Source organism: Chaetodon auriga, chromosome 11, assembly GCF_051107435.1.
Source record: "Chaetodon auriga isolate fChaAug3 chromosome 11, fChaAug3.hap1, whole genome shotgun sequence".
Lineage (NCBI taxonomy): Eukaryota > Metazoa > Chordata > Actinopteri > Chaetodontiformes > Chaetodontidae > Chaetodon > Chaetodon auriga.
In genome coordinates, this window is record NC_135084.1 from 22,954,153 (window position 1) to 22,980,040 (window position 25,888).

The 25,888-nt window shown below is 42.9% G+C and overlaps 1 protein-coding gene across 1 annotated transcript in view; it reads right to left on the reverse strand.

Moving 5' to 3' along the window:
- Positions 1-2,221: 2,221 nt before the first annotated feature.
- Positions 2,222-25,888, reverse strand: part of bean1 (brain expressed, associated with NEDD4, 1) — a 41,741-nt gene continuing 18,074 nt past the window's right edge. Inside the window, exons 3-7 of the mRNA XM_076743171.1 lie at positions 17,619-17,822; positions 16,769-16,910; positions 2,602-7,690; positions 2,398-2,485; positions 2,222-2,311 (exon numbers count right to left, since the gene is read on the reverse strand). Of these exons, the coding sequence (XP_076599286.1) occupies positions 7,300-7,690; positions 16,769-16,910; positions 17,619-17,822 (737 nt within the window). The 3' untranslated portion in view covers positions 2,222-2,311; positions 2,398-2,485; positions 2,602-7,299. The remainder of the gene's footprint in view (positions 2,312-2,397; positions 2,486-2,601; positions 7,691-16,768; positions 16,911-17,618; positions 17,823-25,888) is intronic.

The window sequence follows — 25,888 nt, forward strand, 5'->3', positions numbered from 1 at the left end:
GTTGCTCCGCGCTGACGCTCACCGGCAAACTGCGCTGGAGACTCAGCCTCAATTTAGCAGGCGAGGAAGAAACAAAGTCGACGTGTTGCGGTTCAGTTGGACGACACCGACGCAGAGGGGTGTCGCTTACCGGGCAACAGGCTGCAAATGACGGCTGACATTCTGGCTGCGTTCGGCAGACGGATCACATGGCAGCCGGCGACCAACAACTTTCTTAAGGGACAAGACCCTGTGTGTGTCACCCTGTCCACAGCAGCCAACACTCCCAGCGTTTCACTGCGGTTTCTATTTATTTTTACCCTTCTTATATTTATTCTGTCCACAATTTGCTCCGAAAGATTGAACAAATTCAGCGAATTTAGCTGAACTTTCTTTTTGAGTTCGGTTTGAATGTGTAGTTACACAAACACGCCGCTAGAGGGCGACATGCGAAAGGCCATGGGGAGTTCATAGGCGTCAGATTATGAAATGATATAAACTTACATAATGCAGTGCAGTATTAATGGATCATGATCCTCAGTACGCAGCGCTCTGATTTCACCACCGAGTTACTAGTAAATCGAAAAATAGGACAAAATGATAAAGACGTAAAGGAGGTGACCCCTCAAATAAAGAGCAACATGAAAAACCCTGGCAGGTTTCTGCAAAGTGAAGTTAAAATCTTTGTTTCTTCACTCCACAGACTTTCCTTTTTTCTTTTTTAGGGACTATTTTTTGTTCAGGTTCTAATATATTTCTATATTTTTCATGCATTTTTATAGGCATGTTTTCTGTAGAGGGGCAATAAAGCAAAATGAATCTCCAAAGAACGTGACATTAGGTAGCAACACAGCAGAGGAGATGACCATTATCTATAGAAATGCATGTAATTTCCAGCCAAGCATCATGCCAAAGTCTGTAACAGGCGTGTAAGGCTTTGTTATGTGCAGCGGGGGATCAGGTACTTGTACTTTACTTGAGTATTTCCAGTTTGTGCTACTTCATCCCTCGACACGACATCTCAGAGGCAAATATTGCACTTTTTGTGGAGAGACTGGAACGACTTCATGAGAGGGAAAACTCACCCACGGTCGAGGTGGTCAGACATGCCGCTGAATGACAGCAGAGAGACACATTCAAAGTTTGACAGACGATTGGCTTTAAGGTGAGTGTGTCAGGTTGTGATTAGATGAAGACGAGAGGAGGAGGAGCAGAAGGAGAAGTTCCACTAAGCTGCTTTTGTCTGACAGTTTTAGGTACTTCTCAGACTACAATTTGTCATATCTCCAGTGAAAACCTCCTATCTCCAAATGTGGTGATTCTGACTTTTATTGAGGTTTTCCTTCATGGCTTGAGAAAATTCTCCTCCTCCTTCAGCTAAATAAACTCTTTAAAAAGCTGCTTGGATATCTGGAAAATACATCATCACAAATCTGAAAACAGGCTGTTTTTCTGACTTTTTGGACATATGTGGTTCTCACAGGACAGCCACATTATAAACACAGGATGATCTTATAGAATATGATGCATTGCTGTAGACTAGTACTAGTATATATAACAGTATATTCAAATGAGCTTGAACATCCACAGCAAAGACATTAATGAATCAATATAATGAATCCAGAAACATCAGATTACAGAACATTTTACAGCAAAATGAGTACTTTTACTTTTGATACCGTTAGTACATTTTGCTGATGCTACTTACATACTTTTACTTAAGTAAGTCTTTGAATGCAGGATTTTTACCCTATTTTTACCGTGTGGTATTAGTACTTTCACTTTCTTAAAGTTTCTAAAATTCTTCATTTATATAAAATGCCTGGACACTCAACATAACATCACATATATTAGACTATTAGAATAAATTAAAAATAAAAAAACTCAAATTTCATATTTTTTATATCATCCCCTAATAAACCGGTTTCTGGCTTCCTTTCAAGAAATGAATCTGTATCCTCTTAAAATGTAAATAAAACACATCAACACAACAACATGTATTTCATTGCTCTGTTTTTTTTATTCAGCATCTTTGGGCTGAAACAGCTGAAGCCATATTTTGAAGGTTTTCAAAGCTGTTTCCCTTCAGGGTTTGTGTTTTCCATGGCCTTTCTTGTGTTTCTTTGCTGCAAAAGAAAGATACAGATTTGTTTCAAATCAAAAGAAGTTAGCCCAAAGCTCTGAGACCTTTACTTTAAGAACGTAGTATGAAAATGGCATAATGTGATTCCTTAAGCCTGACCTTTCCCGTGGTGGGAATGTCCACCGCCGAGCTGCAAGGAGGCGACACGACTGTCCAAAATCCTTGGCAGGGCCTTGTCCTCTGGGATAGCTGTAAGGTAGGAACAGGCCTGTCAGTAACGAATCCACAAAGTTACTGCTTAATGCTCAAATATGGTAGTCCACACGCAGTAGTACCTTCAGTGTCCTCAGTGGTTACGACTGCCTTCGCATAAATCCCGACCACAAGAACAAGGAGCAGGAACAGAATCTGAACCTTCATGATCTACAAGAGAGCACTCAGGCTTAGTCCAGCGCTCTGCCCTCCATTCCACCATGAAAATTAACCATCCGGTTTAAGCGCCAGTAAAAGCTCAAAAGAGATTTTAAATAACAACTCACCTTTGCCCTTAAACTACGCAGCAGAAGTCTGTAAGTGGGTCCTGAACGGATGGGTTGATGTTTGTGGCGTCTCTGTTGTGACTCTGATTTAAGTAGCAGGCCAACAAGCCTCAGGCTGCGTGCGTCTGCACGTCAAGCATCTTAAAAATCCACCCAGATCAGTTTGAGGAAAATAGGATCCAAAAATAAATCACTCACTCATTGTACTGTAAAGCACGGCATGTGCGAAACTCTTAACTGCTCATACTCGTTGTGTCAGATCTACACAGCAGCCAGAAAACAGTGGCAAACAGCAGGGACATGGAGGACACAGCACGCTGAGTTTGAACTGAAACACTAACAAGGAGGCTAAAGTGCTAACAGTGAGCTTTCATTTCAGGGTTTTTTTTTTATATCCAGACTGGTGATTTAGGTTGGAATTAACTTAAGATTTTTCTAGGTGTCATATGGCTGCTGTTGTTACTCCAAAGGGGGATTTTTCACATTATTAAATGACCTGAAATCATCACAGTTACAAAAAGAGAGCAAAGAGAGAATAAGTGTCAGTTCGCTTGACTGAATGCTTGTAAATGACACCTGGCAGCAATCCAAATCTCTGCCGTGGACGAAAAAATGTCGAAATTCAACTTCCATTCTGGCTTCAGTCAGGCAAGCCTATTCTACCGAGCCTGAGGGTGGACACGGGGGAAGGCAAATTCTGAAGATGCAAACATTCAGGTTTTGCCGGCAGGTCGGTGGACAGGTCTCAGATTCACACCGTCGTCACAGCAGGAGTTCAACGCAACCACATTCCTCTAATAAACATCTAATTTAGCAACGTTCTTACTTTGTTTACAAGGTTTCTGGTTTTGAAGCTCTCATTTTGTGGTGACACAATGATCAGAAAGCAGGCAGTAGGCCCTCAGATGTTTGCACGGTACTGAAGAAGAGAGGAGCTTTGCACACGGCCCAGTGAGTCAACAGGAAACGGCAAGAGAAACGTCAGCGTTGTCAAATGTTTGTTGGAGTGACGCTCAGCCCTTTAATGACGGGACGATCAGTCATCCAGAATTATCAGCCATGTGTTCTCGCTGCTCTTCATCAGACTCGTATATTACATGTGGCTAAAGCATAGTTCATTCATTTAAATGTGTGTGTGTGTGTGTGTGTGTGTGTGTGTGTGTGTGTATGGACAAACGGTACAGTGCTGTGTGAAGAAAGATAATAATTCAGGTTAAAGCTCTTCAGTAATAAACGAAATAAAACAGAGTCCAGTTATACATTTCTGGGGTAAAAATAAAAGACTAATTTCATGTTGTATCACCTCTGATGCCCCCTGCTGGAAGCATTATAGAATCAGATCATGTAAACAGAAAGTGTGTGTCTGCATGTGTGTGCGTGTGTCTTCATTCACAAATTGAGTGTTCGCTCACCACCAGCTCAGCTTCATATAACACTTGAGATTTATTCATTCCTCTCTAGAGAAGAAAATGTTCAACAAAATCTCTAATACAAAGAAACATTATTGACCGCAGTTGCTAATATTTACATGACATCTGTTGTCTTGACAGACAAAGAAAAGAGAGGGGGGAGATGGGAAGTGTAGGACATTTACATACGAGATACTTACAGAGAATGCGCCACAGAGCAGTGCCGTCCTAGTCGGAGAAAGTCATGAAATGCAAACAACTCTAAACTGGAAAAATACTTCTCTCTACTTCTCAGCAAGTACTATAACACTGACAGCTCTGATGATCTTTACAACGTCTCCTCTTAGCTAATAAAGCATCAAATCATTCTACAAATGCACTTTTGCAATAAAATGCATCATGATCAATGGACAAGAAAAGCGTCCTGTTTCCATTTGTGGAGAATATTCAAACTTTATAATTTGACAGTGTTTAAAATATGGCAGAGGAGTCAGTATATCCACTACTTTCAAAAACTACAAGTACACAGAAACTTCAAACAAAGTTCCACAGCTTACGAGTTTCAGGGTTCAGGTTGCTTGAAAATCAGTAAAACTGATGCACTACTAAGAATATTATTTTAGTTACACTCGTTTTTACAATCCATCACTGAGTAAATCAGTAATTGCCCAATATGGCTCCTCTAAATTTAATTTCAAGCCAATCAATTTTTTTACATTTTTCCTCATGTGTTTAAAAGTCAGAGTGAGAGAAACTGAAAATGAGTGACGCATTAGTCGAGGGTGAATTGAACAGATTGAATTGAGAGCAGTTTCTTAAAGATTCCCTCAATCTTCCAGCGATAAAAGAAGTGAAGAGAGAGAGAGAGAGAGAGAGAGAGAGAGAAACATACAAAGAAAAGAGAAAAAGAGGAAAACATGGATGGAGGAAAAGCATGCATGGCAAAAAAGTAAGAACTGAGAATCAAAGTGTCGGTGGTTAAAGAGTGACTGTCGATCCATCACGATATAATCAAAGGAGGTGAAGTGGACTGAGTCATGGCTCTGATTGGTCAACAGTTGAAAGCAGTGCTGGGACACTAAACTACGGATGTGAACTGTGCAGTTCATCCGTCTACAGCTGCCAAACTGAACCAAAATGTCACCACAAAGCTGATCGCTGGAACGACAGCTTGAGACTGTCAACACGATTCATTTTTTCACTTAAAATGTGTCATCACGCCTTATTTAACAGGGGTTCAGCTGATGAGATGGTCTTCCACGTGAGTAGACCAATACATCGTGACATAACCAAACACAAACAGTGCAAAGCACCGGGTTAGTTGCATTGAGATTATTCAATTATGGCTACAGTGTCCAAGCTAACAGTCTGAGGGCTATTAGGCACATCTTTTAACACAAAAACAATGTCACACAAGGACAGTTTCCGAAGTTAAGGGTTAAAATCTGAGATAAAACAATCTGGACAAATTGTTCTAAAACCACAAATAACATGTTTGCTGTTATTAAAGCTCAGCGTCAAATGACTTCCTGCTTCAATAACTGCTGATCAGTGATGATGTGCTGCCTCCAGGGTAACCCAGGTTTTCCCTCCACACATTACCAATATTGAAACACGGCTCCTTTGCTTCTGTCTTTGTCACATCGTGGTAAATTATATAAAACACAGAGAGCTTTGAGGTGATGTAACAGGGTCTCTGGTGGCCATAGCGGAGGTATTCGGCTCTTGGGCACCGACAGCAGTGAATATCTGGTTTCATTTCTTATGGCTGCACATAATACTGCCTGCATTATGTTTTTTCAATTACGTACTCCTGCAGAATTAAGCTAAGCTATGGCTAAGTTAAGATTTAGTAACTGAACCCTCTTAATTAAAGTCAGGCTGCTTAATCGGTATTGAAAATAACAGACATTACTGTTCCTGCCATGCTGCTCAGAGACTGAAGTGAGTAGTGGTCTGGGTTTCTTTCCTTAATTAGCAATCTGATGAGTTATGCAACGCAGCTAAAACAACGCACTTCTTGCTTACCGCAGGTTAACCGAGAGGATGTTTTCACCTTTAGTGCAACAAGGAGAGAAAGCCTCCACGATGGCTGCAGCCAAGTTAATTCTTTCATGAGAGCGAAACAGAGAGAAAAAGACAAAGTCAGAAGCATCCATTCCTCCAGCGAACAGTGTGTGAAGGTCTACAGTTTAATGTGTAACGTCTTTGTTGCATCAGCCCGACCTCATCAGGTGGAGGGCTTCAGGCTACATTTTGCTGCTGGGGTCCAGTTACAGAATTGATATTAAGACCAGAGCCCTTGACAGAAAGAGTTACGATGATTTGTACAACTGTGGACAAGCCGAAACTCCCTCGCCGGCGATGACAGATGTATGCTTGAGATGTTTAACATTGACGTCCATAACATCATCATAGTGCTTTGCTCAAAGGCATAACAGACAATAATAATTCACTCTTCCCGTCCAGGTAGTTTCCTAATCGCTTTATGGTCACAACCATTTCATCATTCTGATACTACCACCACACTGGAAGCTACAGTACAGCACACTGCCCTAAACACACTACAGAGACTGGAAACCAGCAGTGGTGCTCTGGAAGTTGAGGATGTCACACACAACACAAGTGGTACTTCCCTCCAAAACAACATGGAAGTAGACTGACAGGTGAGGATCCAAATACCAAAACATATGCAGGAGGGGGGCACTCTGTGTACTTGTGTATACCTTAAACTACATCACTAAATACCACATTGATATTTGTACACTCAGTCTTTCTCCCACAGACAAAGTCAGCTCGCTGTCCTCTTCAGTACGATGAACAGACGCTCCAAACTCCAAACATGACACATGACACCGTCCTCAGACAGAGAGATTAACAGTCAAAACATGGCGAAAACTGAACTAGACAATGGTGTTATTACCAGACGGAGGAGAGTCTTTGTCCAAGGTCGCGTCGCCGGGGCGGCGAGCCTGTTCACGAGAGAAGCTGTCATTCCAGAAACTTTACAGTACAAAGCAATCAGTCAGTTTTTCTTAACAAACTGTAGTTAAACTGTTGAAAACTGGAGTCCTGGCTGCATTTCAGTCCACGGAGAAGCTGACCTCAGCAAATTTTCAGCTTCATTAGCTGTTAGCGACTGTGTGGAAGAGGTTTACGTCTCATTTAGTGTCCATTGTTTGGTGTCACAGCTGCTCTTAACAGCCATTTCGTGCCTCACATCACAAGTGTTCGTTTAATTCAACTGGGGACAACCGACGGCGCAGGTGAACGAGGCAAATTAATTGTTCTACAAGATCTGGTTTGCCCCTGGTTGCCGGGAGTTGCCATCATCCCCCCTCTCTGATTGGTGTTTATAAAGGTCACATGGCATGAGAGGGAGGGGCTGTCCCTGCTCGGCCAGCACTGACTCATAAGGCGGCGCCGCTTCCAGCGGGAAGGAGATGGAGGCGATGTGTTGATGCTCCTGCTCCTGCAGTCCCAGCGGGCAGTGGGAGGGGGAGAACCAGGCAGCGCTGGCTGAGGTCTCTCCACAGTATGGCGAAGGATCCAGACTGGTGTAGTTAGGCTGCTCCTCCTGCTCTGCCCCTCTCTGACAAGGGTCCAACAGGGAGTAAGGAGGCGGGTCATCTGTAGGTATGTAGATCTGAGTCGAACCTGGGCCAACACACTCATCGTAGCTACGGATATGAAAACAGAAATGAAGCAGTTAGTACTCGGAGGTGAAGGTGGAGAACCAAAATTCATTCACCGTTAATGTTAATTGTCTTTGACTTCCAAGACGTAGATGGACAAAAAAAAAAGTCTCCCAGCTGAATCATCAGTGCAAAATATGAGCAACTGTGTTCTAAAATATCTGAATGTTTGAGGAAAAGTGAAAGGTAGAAGCCTGCGTGTATAAAACTAAAAGGAGAAATCAAGTGCAAACTATAGATTAGGCCTCGTGCAAACTTAATAAAACATTTAGCAGCACTTTAAATTTTAGTTGAACTGCAGCTATGGCGCATGGAGCTTCTTCTCACCAGCAACAATGGCTGAGGCTCATGAGCGTCAACATTCTCAGAAATTAAGTTTGTATAATTAAAACTGATGACCACAGCATCAATTTATGGTATCGTAAAATTAACCAGGAGACTCCTGCATTTGCATTTTGAGGAACATTGAGAATCATTAAGAGGAAACGTTTAAATGTGAATTTATGGTGTGGAAAAGTACTTCTGGAACCAGCAGCTCATCGCAGTTTGCAGATTTAGCATGTCGTTTTCTGAATGTAATCCCATTGCCCCAGTTCAGACGATGTAAGGCTGTGTGTGTGCTACATTACAGCTGATTTTATGATCCATTGTGTGCTGACAGCTGTCCAGTTTCGTCTGTCTCTCCGCACTGACAGGGACACAAAATGTCACAGTCATTTGTCCTCATGTCCTCCAGTTTTCCCCTTGTGTTTGTCTCCTGTTTCCCATCTAAATATGTGTATATGTGATGTGGGCGTGGCTTCCCTCCCGCCTCCGAGCTCTGCTCCTCCTGCACACCTGCCGTCAGTCACACCTGTCGCTCATCGGTTCATCGACCGTGCTTCTTTGTTCAGCCCCTCATTGTTCAGTTTGCCTGTGTGGTGCTCACACGACAGCCAAGCTTTAGCGTTTATCAGCAGTTTCCTCGTGGTTTCCTGATCCCTGCCTAAGTCTGTGTTTCCTGTGATCTCTGCCCACCTCGACCAGCATCCAGCCGGTCTGTCCTCCAGCCGACAGCCCAGCTCAACTCTCCAAATGAACTATTGCAAGCACTCCCCTCAGCGCTGCACATACTGCATTACACTGTGCAACTCTAAAGCATTTATCAGTGCAACATGTTATCATTTAAGAATGTGTGTACAAAATATCCCCTCCAGCAAAGCTCATAAAACATCCAACCTTTGGCTTGTCCCTGCCTGTGTGTCTAATACTGCCCTCAGGAGATCCCAGTTTCTGCGTTTGAGAGGTCAGAGGTTCTAAGTTATGGAACAACATGCCAGAAACAGGTGAGAAGTCAGCATCAAAATGATTTCACAACTGACAGAGTACCTCCAATACACGTTGAGTGGTACTTTGCACAGTGGTCCACACGAACAAATGAATAAAACAGCTTCAATACGCTGCATTTAAATAAATAAATGCTGGAAAGATATAAAATTGAAACACGCTGAAACTGGATGAAACTGAATGGATGTTGGGAGAAACTGGAAGAACCTGCATGATTTTGGGTGTTTTGTTCACGGACTGCATCACCCAGAACAGCCGCTGCAAAATCAATCCTGCTGGTCTGGTTTTGTATTAATGAGGGGGAAAGCAGAGGTTTGAAAAACGCTGATTTATGACTGTCATGATGGGCCGTTTTCCTCTGTTGTTCTTGTTACTTGATCTAAACTCCAAGATGTTGAATCACCACTGGGGTGAAGCCGATGAGTCCATTGGGCTGCCAAGCACAACCCAGATCTCCAAAAAGTTGTTGTGTAAAACACAAATTGAACAGAACGTGATCATTTTTGACATGTACTCAACTGAAAACAGTACAAAGACAAAATACTTAATTTCTTAATCTAAATTGCTGATAAAATGCTGCATTTTTCTCCATCAACGTGTAGCCTAACCCAGCAAGAATCGATAAATGCAGCAGATTCCTTTTGCTCTTTACACACACGCACACACACGCACACACACACACACGCACACACACACACACACACACACACACACACGCACACGCTCAGAGCCTCTTCCCTCTTCCTGCTGTTTTGGCAGAGTCCCAAAACGCGTCCCTGATGAACTCCTCCAGCAGCCCCAGAGGTCATATTTCTACCAACCTCCTCCATCAGGCAGAGAGCGAAGAGAACATGTAAAGCAGAGTGAAACCACATAGAAAACAGAATTATAAAATCTGTGTGTGTGTGTAGGTGTTTGTGTGTGCGTGTGTCTGCACATTTGTGTGTACTTGTACATGCTACACAGGGTTGGGGGGGAAGGGTGTTAGGTTTAGGTTAGGGTTGGGGTTACACATTTAGGTGTGATGTTAACGTTAGGGGAAGGGGCATGCATTGAGTCAGTGAGTGTCCTCACAAGGATAGAAGTACAAATGTGTGTGTCTGTGTGTGGAGCTAATGGTAGATGATGATGGAGGCATAGGAAGCAGTAAATCAGTGTAACTCAATCAGGTCAGTGGTTAACTATATCAGTCTGGTACTGCACAGTGCTGCACGTCTGTGTGTGTGTGTGTGTGTGTGTGTGTGTGTGTGTTTGCCTTGCCTTCTTTGTCTCCTTCCGTTCTTTGGTTTTATTCTTGTGCACCCTCTCTGTCTCCTTCACTACCCTCTGTGAGTGTGTGTGTGTGTGTGTGTGTGTGTGTGCCCACTTGCCAGCTATTTTAAAGCAGCGTTGGAGCCTCTGAGTGTGTGTGTGTTTGTGGTTTCCTGCTCGATGCGTGTTTGCTTGCAGGAGAGAGGGAGATATTCTATTTTAGCCTTGATGTGAGGACAAGGCTCAGTCAGAAAGACCTAATGTCCACTGCACCCACTGCTCGTCATCACGCACATGTCTCACACACACACACACACACACACACACACACACACACACACACACATACAGTACTGTCAAAGGAGGCAGAAGTAGGGCTTGAAATGAGACCCTGTTCCAAAGTCTGTACGTGCTCTTTAGCATCAACATTTAATTGAGTAAAGTTGGGACGCTGCGTAAAAATAAATAAAAACAGAATGCAATCATTTGCAAACAAACCTGAGCCCATGCAGAAGCATCCTTGATACAATCACGTGTTCACAGAGTGGTGAACCTCGCTCCATCCTTGCTTGTGAACGACTGAGCTTTGCGATCAGTGAACCTGTTAACCTGTGGAATGCTGTTGCTCCTGTGCTGCTGCATCAAATTCAGGAGCACAAATTTACAAAAATCAATGATGTTGATGAAGTGAAACATTAAATATATTCACTTTGTACTCTTTTCAATTGAATATATGTCAAAAACGGATTAAATTCTGCTTCACTTAAGTCTCAACTATTTTGGAATCAGGGTTGTTAGTGCAAATCTTGTGAGAGAACTGGCTCCCTGTTTATTCCCAGCATGAACAAACCAACGGGGACATGAAGGCATGCTGGTCTACTGCTAATTGCAGCGGACTTTAATATGACCCTCTTGGGGATTTAGATACTTTAGCGTCTGCTTTTATGGAGTTTTTATACTGACAACACTATTTTACCTGGTTTATGACTAACAGTCTAATTACAGGGTTTTTATTTAATCCTTTAGATTTAAAGTCTTGGTCTCTTTGTGGAAGACTTTTCTTGAATTTTACATAACGTCTCTCCCTCACACACCTCCACACATGCACAAAAAACAAAGGACTGGGGGTAGCTGTAGTTGTCTAAAACATTTATTCTGATTGTTTTCCTGTGCTTTGGGAAAACTGACCTTGAACGTTCAAGCCAAGGCATGTTGAGGTGAAAATTGGAGACAGGGGAAAGTGTGTGCTGGGTAGCATGAGGGTGTTTCGGAGGTGTTGTAACACACTGTAAATCCCTGTGTCTTTGGTCTCTCTGGAGTTATAAGCTCCTCTGCTCCCCTGCAGCCTTCTGCTCTGTGTGTTTGTGTTCCTGCAAAAATGTCACACTAGATAATGAATGTGGTGCTCTACACGTATGTGTGCTCTGTTAATGTGTGTGTGTGTGTGTGTGTGTGTTAGCTAGGTGTGGCTGAGTGACAATAATTCATCCCCTCTGAGACACATGCTGCGAGTTACACAACTGCTTCTGTTTATCTGTCTGTCTTTGTTTTTGTCTGCTGCTCCTTTCTGTTTCAGATCCAGACAATTTGTTATTAACAAATGCTGTTGCTCAGCGGCAGCGTAACAAAATGATGAGTCCCATGCTGCTGCTATCCTCCGTTAAGTTCTTGTATTGCTTATATTTATAAAATGTGTTGGGTACAGTCTTTAATCCATCTGTCTTTGTCTCTGCTTCTTCACCCTCAACGTTTTTTTATTTTTCCTGTCTTCGTCTCAGCCATGGACCCGCCCCTCCCTCTTGATAAAAAGCAATATTTATTAATATTTCAGTTTTAAACATTTGAAAATTAACCAAATTATGTCAAATAATATGTGTTTATGTATTGTGCTGCAGAGACAGCTACTAAAGTTAGCATGCTAACCAGCTAGCCCCAGTCCACCTTGTCCTGTAATACCACGTTATACCTCAAGAGGTGATAGTGAGCCACTGTACAGACCAGTCTGCCCTCAATCCAACATGGGAGGATGAAGGGCGTATTCTCACCTCTTGTCAGTCATGTTGAAGATCCCGCCCCTTGTGCTCAATGAATGAACGGTAAAAACAAGCTCTTGGCAGGTGAGCCAAGGGTCACCACAACCCCAAACCAATGAACCTAATCCAGACCCCCCCAACCCTAACACAAACCCCAAACCCCTCTAACAATAGGTGATCAGCAGCAAAGAGAAGAAATGAAATTTGATGCTAAACTTGTAACTTTCCAACTAGACTGGTACGTAAACCGCTCTTCATGCTAACACTGGCTGTTTAGCAATAGCTTATAAAGGTAGCTGATTGTATAATGTGACAGCTCTATGTCTCTCTATGGAACTCTAATTTACTTACATAATGGACTGTCCATTTCCTTTTTTATGATAGAACTAGGTACTCCAACTTTCATGCTTTTGTTGCCTAAACCTAAACACAGACAAGAGTTGAAGGAGATGAGTGTAGTGCTTAGTTCAATCCAAAACCACAGTGTATTTGGGAATTTAGCAGCTATTTCCTTGGAAAACAGCTTTGCTTTTCCCCCAGTCAATGCTGGTTTCTTTCAACCACAACTTAGAAAACAATCTTTCCTCAACCGGGCAGTTTTTGTGGCTTTACCCTCACAGATATTTGTCATGATAGAGATGGCGGTCCGGCACACACAGGTCATGAGAAAGGGAGGACCTCTGGCATGGATTCATGCTTTGGTAGTGACGCTCTACAGAGCTGAACACCGGACTACGCCAGCTACAGCACAGAGCATATGGTCTCTGTGTGTGAGTGTGAGCGTGTGTAAAGCTGGCATGTCTCTGCGCTTTACCACTGTGAGAGGTTCTTGCATGTGGAGAACCATATAGATGCTGCATTCAGGTGATGCCCACAGTTAGACTCAACAACTTCAAAGAACATCACAGAGGAACAGATCGGGTTCTATCAGATTGCATTACTGCAGCTTGCAGAAAACAGAGGGCGCGTGTCTCCTGTTCCTTTACAGTGTTGTTGCTGAGATTCAATTATTGAGCTTCCATTACTGCTCTCATCTTCTCTCTCACTTGGTCCCTGCTGCTTGGAGAGGCCTCTTCCTTGCCGTCTGGTGTTATCGTTCCTCCTAAGCTTTCACTGCTCCCTGACTCAGTGTTGAAATTGCTGTGAGACATCCTGACCTGAGTACACTCTTTCTGTCTTTGTCAGTGACACTGACCGCTGGTGTCACACAGTATGACACAGCTATCACACAGATAGCCAATACTGTGTTTACAGCTAGTTGTGTTGCTTCTAAGTGACCCAAAAATGTAATTAATGCCTCTTTAAAGGATCTTAATTGTGGTGATTGAAGAATGTCACCAGAATTTAGCAGTGAAGAAACACCAGATGACATCTTTCTAAACTTTGTGCAACAGATTACCTCTTCTAAGTGTATAGTGTGTGTAATTGTGTGTGTATGTGTGTGTGCGTGTGTGTGTGTGTGCCAAAGTTTGCCCAGCGTCTCCCTGAGAGGAAGCAGAAGCTTTCAGTCGCCACAGGTGAGCTGCTGATCCATGAGTGTGAGTTTTCTGGAGAGAGAGGGTGTGTGTGCATGTATCTGTGTTCTGTGTGTGTGTGTGTGTGTGTGTGTGTGTGTGTGTGTGTGCGTGTGTGCGTGTGTCGGAAGCATTACATTCACAGTCTCAGTAGGTGAGCTGTTGATCTGAGTTCTCTGAGTTTCTCTCAACCATCTGTGGTCCACACACACACTCTGTCTCTCTCTCTCTCTCACGCACACACACACCCTGCAGGATCATCACATGACTGTAACTACCTGCTTGTTGACAGGGTCCCAAACCACGACTTGCCAGCATTATGGTAAACAAAATGTGCGATTTGTACGTACGTATGTGTGTCTGTTTGTAAGTGTGTTCGTGTGCATGCGTGTGTGTGTGTCTTGGCTGCCGTCCCATCGTCCGGGCCAGAAAGTCCGGCTCTCACACAGGCTGTCCAGAACACTCTGCTTCCCTGCCAAAGCACTGACGTAGCTCGCTAGCTCCCCTTCCTCTCCTCTCCTTTCTTTCCTTCTCTTGATGCTGCTCCGCTCTGTCACGTTTCTGCTGCTTAAGCTGAACAAACGTGGTGGTTATGGTTTCTGTCCTGTACTGCTAATAAGCAGGAAGAGGATTTTTGCTAAGCATCGTGAATGGATTCATGGAGCTGTAGGGTACGTTTGGGTACGTTTTCTTGGTCTGCATTAGACCCTGCAGCATCAAGCATCGTGTAAACACCACAGCAAAGCTAAACCCTGCTGCTGACCAGCTTACACCCCCACAGCTGATGTATTTTTCAGGATAATGCATTTGTCAGTGTTACAAGGTACCACCAAGATTTTGACCACAGCTTTGGTTTAGTCTCCAGATTGCAGCTCCAGCAGAGACCTCCAGCCTCAGGTTCAATACGACGAACGTGAATCTGCAACACGATTGAATCAGCGTGATTCAGGATCCATGTGCAGCATTTCCTGCAGTGTTGAATCCATTGAGGCCACAAAGAAGATGAGCTATGTGTGCCCAGAATAACTATAATGGCTGTGTGAAGAAAAGAAATCAATATCCGTTCAAGTCACGTTCAGTTTCGCAGTGGCTGGCAGTTGGAGTACTTGTATGAAGGCTTGTATGATCATGAAACTGGACATGAATGAGAACTGAAACTGAGCAAATGCAATGAGTGCAATAAGAAATGTGTGTTTCTGTAATAACAGATGCCATATTTACATCCCATTTTCTACCTGCTTCTTCTGCAATGGTTTAATGGCACCCAAGTGGAAAATTAGCACCACCAACTGTTTATCTTAAAGTTCTGTTGTTTGTATACAGGAACTGCATGAAAATTCACATTCATTCACATTCATTCACATTTTCTGTTGCAGAGTTTCTCAAAATTCAGTCAAAATTTCTGCTACCTTTGGATGGAAATCGACTTTAGATTAAATAAACGATAAACGAGGCTATCATGCGAAATGTTCACTGGTATAACTGCATGTAGAGCCATCTGTCATGCCAATGAAAAACACAATTTCTCATAAACTAAGTTGAAATAATCAAAACATAAACTGTTGGTTTGTATTGTTAAATTAACCAAGAGAATCCAGTGTTTCTCTTCAGCATAAAAGACCCAATCGGGATGTACTGAGGGCGAAAAAACACCATATAACCTTCATATTGATGCCGAAAGTGTTTAAAATGTGTCCGCTGGTGACGAGGGACATCACAAAGTCAGATACAGTTCACTTTAAATGAATAAAAAGAAAAGATAAGATAGTATCCAACCTCAGATCGATTAATTTGGATAAAATGAGTGAAAGTGTCTCAGGCAGAGCAAGGAGAATGAGACACACACACACACACACACACACACACACACACACACACACACACACACACACACTGCAGGGGAGGGATGTATGTGAATTATTAAAGTTGCCAATTAGGCCAGCTGACATTTAGATCAAAAACACCATGACATTGGCCTTTAGCGAGCTCTTTCTTTCTCCCATTCTCTCTCACACACACAAACACAAGGTGCACAAACACTCATTCCTGCACCCGTACAAAGGGCACCAAAGGTAGCAGCGCTCCCTAATAAATGAATTACCACAGAGGAAGGGTCAAACCAAGTGGACTGAGAACAGTGGGGGACAGGGGCTGAATGGGCAGTTACATTCTGTATTTGACATTTCACATAATTGGCAAAAGGAGGCGTGGTTTCTTTCTTCTTCAAACATGCTGAAGTGAGAGGGGGGTGAGGACAGCGCAGGCTGGAGTTTTTCACTTGATTTGAAATCAATCAAGTATTGTGGCTCAAGTGAAAGCAACTTGCACTTAACATACATAAGTAACTTACCTATTTTAAGCCCAACCATGATCTTTTCCCAAACATAACCATGAGGTTTGGGGCTTAAACCTAAGCAAAGAGCGACTGTATCACAACAGCTTATTATTGTTAACAGCAAGCTTTATTTTGAAAGTAACCAGATGTGGCTGAGCAGATGTTTATTATGTTATATATTTATGTTTATATTTATTCCTGCTAACTTGACCAAAGAGCCCTGCATGATGAAAAATGACACTAAAGGGGTACCCAGTGCCATAAAAAGTGACATCAAGGGGTCCTGATGAGGTGCGTGTGATGAGCTGGGAGGGAGAACGTGTTGGTTCTGGGTGATGTTGGGCAGAATTCTTAAAGGAAAATTTTGGCATTTTTAGAAAGTGCCATGAGGTAGATGAGAGGATTGATACCACTCTGGTGTGTGCTAAGTATGAAGCCCCCGCCATCAGCCAGCTAACTTAGCTTAGCACAAAGACTCTCATCTGAGTCTTTACAAGAAAACGAAAAGATGACTCATTTTTCCTTTGAAACAGGAGTTTGAGCCTGAATACCTCGCGGGGAATGAACTATTATTCTGATCCATAATTAGCTCTGATTCACTTACCGTGGCGGTGAGTCGGGGTACAGGCTGTTGACCTGTGACAGAGTCTCTCTGTACGAATCAAAGTCTAAACCAGGAGGAAAGTCTTCTAAGCAGGTAGATCTCAGCTCTCCTACTGAACCTCCATAGGAAAAACCATCCAGACCTGCAGACACAGAGACATGAAGCTGAAGCCCAGGTTCAATGGGAGTTTTATCATTGGGGACATCCAGTAGTACTGCAGTAATTGAGGTATTGGATGCAGGTTTTGTCTTGAGCGCATGTTATTTAAAGATAAGTGAAGTTCTGAAATGCATCCTGTGTGATAAGACAGAATAATTTCAAAGCACAATTAAATGGATTACGTAATCTGTTTTTTCTGTCCATCCATTTAAAGTTCTGGCAGCAACTATTGATTAATATTTGTTTAGTGCTTTGAAATATTTACATTCTCTTGGGAAACTGAAGAAGAGATTTTGGAAGCGAGTTATGTGCGTGATGGTGTGGGTGTTGTGAATTTCAGATCAACATGAACAAGAAAAATGTGTAGGGGTATAACATCACTTATGTGAAGCCCCCACGTAAGAAATCTGTATAAATGGGCTTGAAATCTTAATATCATATAATCTTAACAGTGTGTTACTCTGTGTATCTGTGTCTGATTTCAGAATGACTCATAACATCTACTTCCTGAGTGCTGTACAGTCTTTTAGTGATAATGCAGCTGTAGGTTGGGCCTCCATCACCGCACAGATTTACCTGATGGAGATGGTGAAAATCACTGATTTTAACAGGTGGTGAAATACAATCCTAACTCAAAAAAAGGGGGAAGATGCATGAGATGACATGTTGGTTGCTTAAGTCTCAGGCTGACCGTAGCTAGCTCGGAGGTGTGGGTTTCGCAGTCGACTGTCTTTGCGCAGGCTGCCGACGATGATGGTAATGCAGGAGAGGAAGAGGACCAGGCCTATAACAATCCCCGCCACCACCAGCGGAGACACCAGGAGAGACGCCTCCCCTCCCGACTCCCTCTCACTCCGGCAGTCTGGGTACTCCCCATGGCTCTGGTTGGAGCTCACTGCAGGGAGGCAGAGAGAGGTGGAGGTCAGATGTGTGTTTGTGTGTTTTAGTGTGTGAAAATCTGCAAACTTGGAGGGCTGCACTCAAAGGGTTTGTTGTGGTGAACTTGTAAGCAAACAGTCTCTTATTAAAATTAGGGTAACCCATGAATTTCAAAAAGGGATTGATTAAGTATATGTTGCTTAAAGTAACTCATTGATGCCCTGACATTGATGAGATATTCATAAATAAATCCCAAAAATCAGAATATACTAATAAACAAATGATCTATCTGTCTGTATGTGTGTTCCTGTTGAAGGTCGTGTTACATAACTGCTGTCTTGCCCTACACATCGTGTCATCGAGGACTTATTCCATTTCAGTGTGGTGACAGATAATTAGAGCGAGAATCCACACACACACACACACACACACAGTCATCATCATTAGATTACAGAGCGACGCTGTTGCCCTCCATTTCTGTTTAACGTCTCATCTCTCTGTTTGCTCTGCCTGCCCACCCTCTTCCTGTCTGTCTGCCTCTTCATCTGTCTTACTGCCAGTCACTGTGGATCTGTCTGTCTGTCTGTCTGTCTGTGGCTGTCTGTCACAGCATGGCTGAGAGAGGACAGGGGAGGAGACTACGATTTCTTTTAGTGTAACCAAACTGTTCAAATGCTGTTCTGCACGGCCTCTACTGTGACACAAATCTGACGTTTCCTCAGAAATATGAAGAGCACAAAGCTACGTGGAGTTGGGATGGATGGATGGATGGATGGATGGATGGATGGGATCAACACAATGTCAGACTTTAATGCAGGAGATCACTGTTCATTTCCTGTTTCCTGCCATCAGTCAATATTAGCATCTTTTAACCACGAGGGCTGTTGTTTCCTGACCTTAACCAAATGTTTATCAACGTCATCATGACATCAGAGTCTCCTAGCCTCAGCAAATTAGCATACTTGCCTTGAATTTAGAGGACTTGAATTACACTGGTTTCAAATATGAGTGACATCCTATAGAAGATATGAGCTATGACTCACCAGACAATGTGCAAAGTGCAGCAAAGCTACATCATTCCTTCACTTATTCATGGATCAAGAAACGATGCATTCACTGAACTGAATTCACACTAAAAATCCTAAGAAATACAGGAGGTACAGCATGCAAAATCTGTCTTTCTTTACATCAAATGCACTGTATGAAACGCAGTAAAACACATGTATGTACCTGCAGTGATAACAGACACGACAGATCTTGGACAAAACTTGTCATTTTTACACCTGACTGACCCAGAGGGCGGCTGCATCCTTCGTGTCTGAAGACATGTTTGCTGCTGTGTCTCGTCTCTCACCCTATCTATCACTGCTCTGAATATAAAGCAGGAGAAACAATCAAAACAACAAAATGATTTACACTCACAATATTGTTTTCATTTCTGTCTCTGTGCTTCTCTATTGCTCATTTCTCGTCTCTTTGCCCCCGAACGTCTGCGTCCGTAATTCTGTTGCCTGCAGTAATTTGGTTTCACGCAGATTCCCGAGAAGAGGAGTATGTTCTCTCACCCCAAACGATTCCCAGCAGACCTCTCTCCTCTCTCCGTAACGTCTCCCCTCTCACGCTCTTTGTCTCCTCTTTCTCTCGCTCCTAACATGATTTGCTCTTCATTTCGCTTCTCATCTCTTCCTCATAAAGTCCATTTTCTCTCGTTCCCTCCAGAGAGAACTCGCTGGGAAATCTATAATTATATAGATGTAAATTCACAAAAACCTTCCTCCTCTATAACATCACACACAGACAAGCAACAATCCTGGTAAGGCTCCTCACTACCATGAAATTTTATACAGACATTCATGGTCCCCACAGGATAAAATCCTATTCATTTCGATGATCATTTGACTTTTCATCTAGCAGCATCATCAGGTCAAACTGTCGAGCGCTTTGTTTTACAACCAAATACCAGTAAACTAAAGATATTCCCATCAGCCTGTTATTGATAATTAGCACGTGTTAGCATGCTAACTGAGGTGATGATGTTGTTGTGATGAAAAACTTAATCACTGCCCGGTTTATGTTCAGAGGAAATGTTTCTTTGAATGAATGAAGCTCTACATCGTCTACTGCAGTCACACAGAGGGGGTCGGGCTTGATGGCAGGTGTGCAAAGTGCAGGACGTTCACTCCAAAGAGTGGTTCACATCCTGAGTCCCATCTATGGTTAGGTTTAGGCAAAAAGAGCGCTTTGGTCCCAGTTTGGTAGAGTTTGTGGTTTCACTTAAATATAAATAAACACGTCGTGTCACAGGTCACAGCAGATGTTTCCTATATTAAACCACAGATTGTCCCTTGAGGGATGAATAAGTATTTTGAATTGAACTAAGGGATGTGATCAAAGTGCTATAAACCAGTCACAATGCAAGGCAGAAATTTCTCGTGTCTTACTTCGACTTTCTTTGCACCACGTCATATTAAAATGGCTTCCTCTGTGTGACTGTATGATCTCATTCTCCTGTGAGGCCATAAAACCGACCACGAAACACCTTTTTTGTTCTCTCCCCTTCATTGTGATTTAAGACAGAAGAGGAGAATTTAAGAGATGCAAGTGGAGGAAGAAGGCAGCAAGGAAGAAACGGATTTTAATAAATGGTGATAGTGTCATATTTCAAAAGCCCGAGGGGCCCGGACCCAGCTGCAGAGGGAAAGCAGAGAAAGAGGAGAGAAATTTGGTTTGCATCTGTGTGTGTGTGTGTGTGTGTGTGTGTGTGTGTGTGTGTGTGTGTGTGTGTGTGTTTGTGGGTGTTTGATGGTGACTGGGGGTAGTATGAGTGTCCAAGTGAAAAATATTAGCCCTGCATGGCCGTCGCATGAAATTAATCAGTGTAAATGAACAAAGGGAAGCAGGTTAACAAACAACCTACAACCCCTGAGACATCCAACGGCGTCACATGTTATTTCTCAACATCCATTATGTAAGTAAGGTGAGCGACAGAGCAGCACCTGCAGTATGAGGTACGTCCTCAATAGACGTTTCAAAGCCTCGCCGCCATCCACAGATGACAAGGGAGCGTGTTGGCTGAGATGCCACAAAAACACACATTCAGAGAAGCTTCTGTAAATTAAGCTCCAATCTCCGGAAAACAAACATTTCTCGGAAGAGATCGTGAATTTGCTTCGACACTGAAACTCTTTCGAGCCATCGTGAAGCAGCTAATTGTGATACTGCATCCCGAGGCCGTTCTGCGCTGGCCTCTTCGCGTCATAGTCACAGCGTCTTGCTCAAAGGCACTCCAGCAGGGTTCGTGCTTGCAGGCGTTCTGCATGAGAAACACACAGTGACCCCTCAGTGTGAGAGAGAGTATATAGTATATGGTCATATATAATGAAGCAGCAGCAGAGATAATTCACTTTGACAGCCTGTCAGTAAAGCTTACTGTTGAACATGCGCCCACCTCTTCCACCATATAGTGTGTTACAAAAAGCCTCTCCATAATCCTGATGATGACACCAGCCCGAAGCTGAGTGTTGACCTGCGGCTTTTTCAGTGTCTTTAAATGTGCACCAAGTTCAAGCTGTTTTTATTTTCTGCGTTTGTGCTTTCACAGTCAGAAGCTGTTTTCACAAACTTCAGCTGCACATTGATTTCATCCCCGAGAGGAATCATCTCTTCCAAAAATCTGTCTTTGTTTTCTCTTCACCTGACAGACATGGCCTGCTAACATGGTTGGAGTTTTGTTCGCTGCAGTGAAAGTTTTACTCGACTGCAGAACATTAGACATGAACTGAAAGAGGACTTTGGGTAGTTTAGCAGTTGTAGTAGTAGACTTCGAGTGAGTAGTTTATTAAGCATTATGCTGTCGATGCTGTCCACTTTGAGTAACACCAGGATCAGATTCAGAAAAACTTTATTGATCCCTGCAGGGAAACGGCTTTGTTGCAGTACAGCTTTGCTCAACACACAGTTAGAAAGAAGGATAGAATACTTCAAAAAGGTAAGAAGAAATGTGATGACATAGCCATAATATGAATTATAATAGCAAAAATGTGCAAATGTGATTGTGCAGGGGGTAATGCAAATGTGCAAATGGTTAATGAAATAACTCTAAGAAAAATGGAAACATAGTAAAAATGATGCTGGTAATAGTGATACAAGGGAAGAGTTCTACTTCATTACCACGTGTAATGGTATTACCACGGTACACCATGTGTTTGAGACGTATTACTGCACAGTGGTTTATGACACTATGAGGCAGGTTTTTACAGCTCTGAAAAGGCATCACAGCATCAAACATCTTATCCCCTGCCTCAGTCACTGAGAGGTAAAAAGAAGAATAATGTTGCTATATTACAGCTAATAATGCTAACAAAGTGCGGCGCGTTGCTGCAAAATTTTAGCAAGAGTCACCTTTTTTTGCCAGAGCCTCTGCATCAAGACTCCATCTGTGCCAACTGAAACCCTCCTCATTAACTGAAATGAATGGAGTAGCTGCTTTGCTTTGATGCTGAACTAGTGGTGGTCTGCATGCAGAGAGTTGGCACATGTCATTCTGGAAAATGTAAGACATCATTAGGTGGATTTCTCTTCAGCCTGAAGTCAGAGTGAAGCTTATAAAATGTCTCTGGGGGCTCGTACAGAGGGGTCAGGAATGTAAATATAGAGCAAACGTGTTGTCATGTTCAGCAGTTCATCTTCAGGGTGTGTTTGATTTATTAAAAGCTGCTGAAACGATAAATCATGAGAGACAAACGCAGAGGGGAAGACATAATAATTTTGGTGTCAAAGATCAACATATAGATCGTGTGTGTGTGTGTGTGTGTGTGTGTGTGTGTGTGTGTGTGTGTGTGTGTCAGACTGGGGAGTCACTCGCAGTCATTTATTTTGGGGTGTCACAAACTATAAAGGTTACGGGCCTGTGACATTGACTGCTGCTGCGTTCGCTGCATCACTTTGTACATTAGCCGCATACATTATACAGAGGCATCAAGCAGCCGCTCAGATTCGATCTGACAGCTTGTCGTTATGAGTTACAACCACCTTCTCTTCAGTATGAAATATACCATAGTGCCGGCTGGCTGACTGAACATCCACAGACGTCGAGGCAGAAAGAGTTCCTCCTGGCAGGATGTTCAATAGCGGACGACAACGAACTCAACTCAAGCCAACAGCAGCATCAGCGTCGATTTGAAGGGAGTCTTAAAGGAACATACGGCTGTTTTCTAAGTCTTCCTCAAATCATGTACATACATCTTCTACTTCTATCAGCCATTTTCCAAAGCATGCTCCAGCATACATTTTTTTAAATGTAAGTTTCTTTTAGCTTCATTTTCACATGAATATCTCTGTGTTTTATTTTTGATGATATCTGGTGATTTTGGTGGTGATTCATGGCTGATTCATAAACATATCTGGGCTTGTATTTGTCACAGGACATGTAGCGCAGTGCAGATGCTACAGAGGATGCTAAACCTCCAATTGTCATTCATCCACCCAACTTTTATCCGTCTATCAGGCTCCGTGTCCTCTGTCACTCTTCCTCTTTCTACCACTTTCACATTCCTCTCTTCAAGCCTTCCTCTTTCCTTTACATGCTTCTTCATGCCCGACATTCAGAGCAACCCGACAAACCTCGACAGATTTTTCCTCTTTTCATAGCTGACAGCTGGACTGCAACCATTCCAGACACACACACACACACACACACACACACACACACACACACACACACACACACATATGCATCCCTCCTGAGACTTCTTCACGGTCAGGACACTCTTCAGACTCTCTTCATACACCAGGCTGCTCATTAAGAATTATCTACATAGAAAAACGATATAAAATATAAAACTAGAATAATGAGTAACGCCACAGTAGAACATTAAGCCTCACACAGTGTTTAGACCATTACAACATCTGTATCCTCTAGCTGATGCATTTCAAACAGGCCGAGGCAGCGTGAGTGTGTGTGGGCTGGGAAGCTGATCTGATTCACTGACCTTCAGTCACCTATTTGTTGTAACTCTCATTCACTCGGCATTCGCTGTGTTTTTTTTTTTTTTTTTTACTATATGGGCTGAAGGAAGAGTTGTTGTTTCCAAGGTGATATAACTTGCTCTCTCTAACCAAATCTCTCAGTGTTTTCCTCAATAACTGACAAAACGCTGCAGCTTTAAATGAAAGTTAATCATTTCAAAGGTTGATATAACAAAGCAGCAGCACCAGGTGGAAATGTGGTGCATCCGGTAATATGAGGTGACTGTGAACGCTGTTTTAAAGTGAGTCAAATCCAATCCTAAAACACTAATTAGCTAATGGACAACATTTATCACATTTGACACTGAAGGCTAATTAAGCTGGTTGCACATAACAATCAGTATCAATGCGGTTACGCCGGGATGCTCATTAGGATGCATTAACATCATTGCAAGTCTCTGACCACACAGCTGGATTTTTAAACCAATCAGCCTAAGTGGTATTGAAAACATCTCCGCCACAGCGGGCAGCCATTCCTCAAACTTTTAGCATGCAGCGGAGGATTAAAACATGGTTTTTCATTCCTGAGAAGGGAAAATGATGTTTTTGAAATAGAATTTAAACAACAGCAGCATGAATACAGATTTCTAATCTAACCACTGTAATGGATTTGGTGTTGCTCAGCTTTGTCCTCTAATCGCTGTGTCTCTTCTTCTGTGCTTCTTCTTTCTCATCTGGATCTTTCAGGGCCCGAAGCAAACAAAGCTGTAAAGGAATATTCCACTGATGAACCTCTTCAAAGCATGTAGGAGATTGGCTTTGATAAAAGAAATGTTATGGACACCCATTATGCTCCTTCTGGTGCATCATTATTATATTTACTGCTCAATAACATTTAGATATGTGATAATATTCTTAATTGTTGCTCTAAAACTGGGATATGGATAGTCAAAGGGGAGCGTCAAAGGCACTGAAGCATAAACATATCTTTAAAAACATGTCGAGCTCAGCAGGAGGGTAATAAACTAAGACCATTATACTTTATACGTTTGTATTCCTGATCAGCATCTTTTTATCAGATGCTGAGTTTTGTCTCCTTTCAACATCTCACCATTCGATTGCTGTAAATTTCTTTATTATGATGACAGTTTGACGCACCCTCTGATTGGCTGACTGCTCCGTCTACGATCACCGAATAAAAAATCATGTTGATAAAAGGACGTCAGGATCGCGTCAGTTATATTTCTTACAAGTGTTTTCTTTTTACAGCCTTGAAGCAGGGCCCAGGCTCAGTGTCTGATTGGCCGGTTGGACCGGCCGCCTGCTTTGTTTTGTCTGTAACGGGGCCAAGAACTTCTGTGTACCGCACATTGTTTCTTTGCTAATCAGACAGAAGGCCATGAATCAACAAACTGCTGTGAGGACGGGATTTTTTTGTCTGCATTCAAGTATGGAAAGTTGGCACTGCTTGTCTTTAGGTCCTCCAAATTCTGTTCATTGTTTGGTAGACTTGAGATGATTTACTGTGCGTGCTGCTGCAGACTTATCACATCCAGCTCTACAGGGACAGTGCTGGGACCTGGCTGTCCTCTCTCCTGAGTCGTGACTGTAGGTCTTCTCTGTTTTCTTGTTTTCTGAAACCCTTCAGACCAACCTGAGCCACCTGACAACACCAGCACTAATTAACCTCTCAGCTGGAGTTGTTATTGCTCCATTACATATCATATTTATTAGCATCACAACTGAAAGATGATTGTAAAAGCTGATGTGAGGCTGCAGGAGGAGAGCTGCAGGAGAATGATCAAATGACAGCTCAACAAGAACACTGATTGCTTCCATAGTGGTTCTTCAGGTCTATGAGTGTGCTGATGAGGAAATACGTTGTGTTTCCTCCATGCATGTTTTTTAGTGTGCGTTCGGCATCAGAAGCAGCAGGATGACCTCCAGTCTCTGAGCCCCTCGGGATGCCATAGACATTCCACCACAAACAATGTCGTTCCTCCTTTTCTGACACATGAGCAGACCTCACACTAAAAATACCCCTTTCAGAAAGACTTGAGTAAAACAAGACTGTGTCTATTGAACAAGTGTGCCTGGAAGTACAGGCCGGGAGGC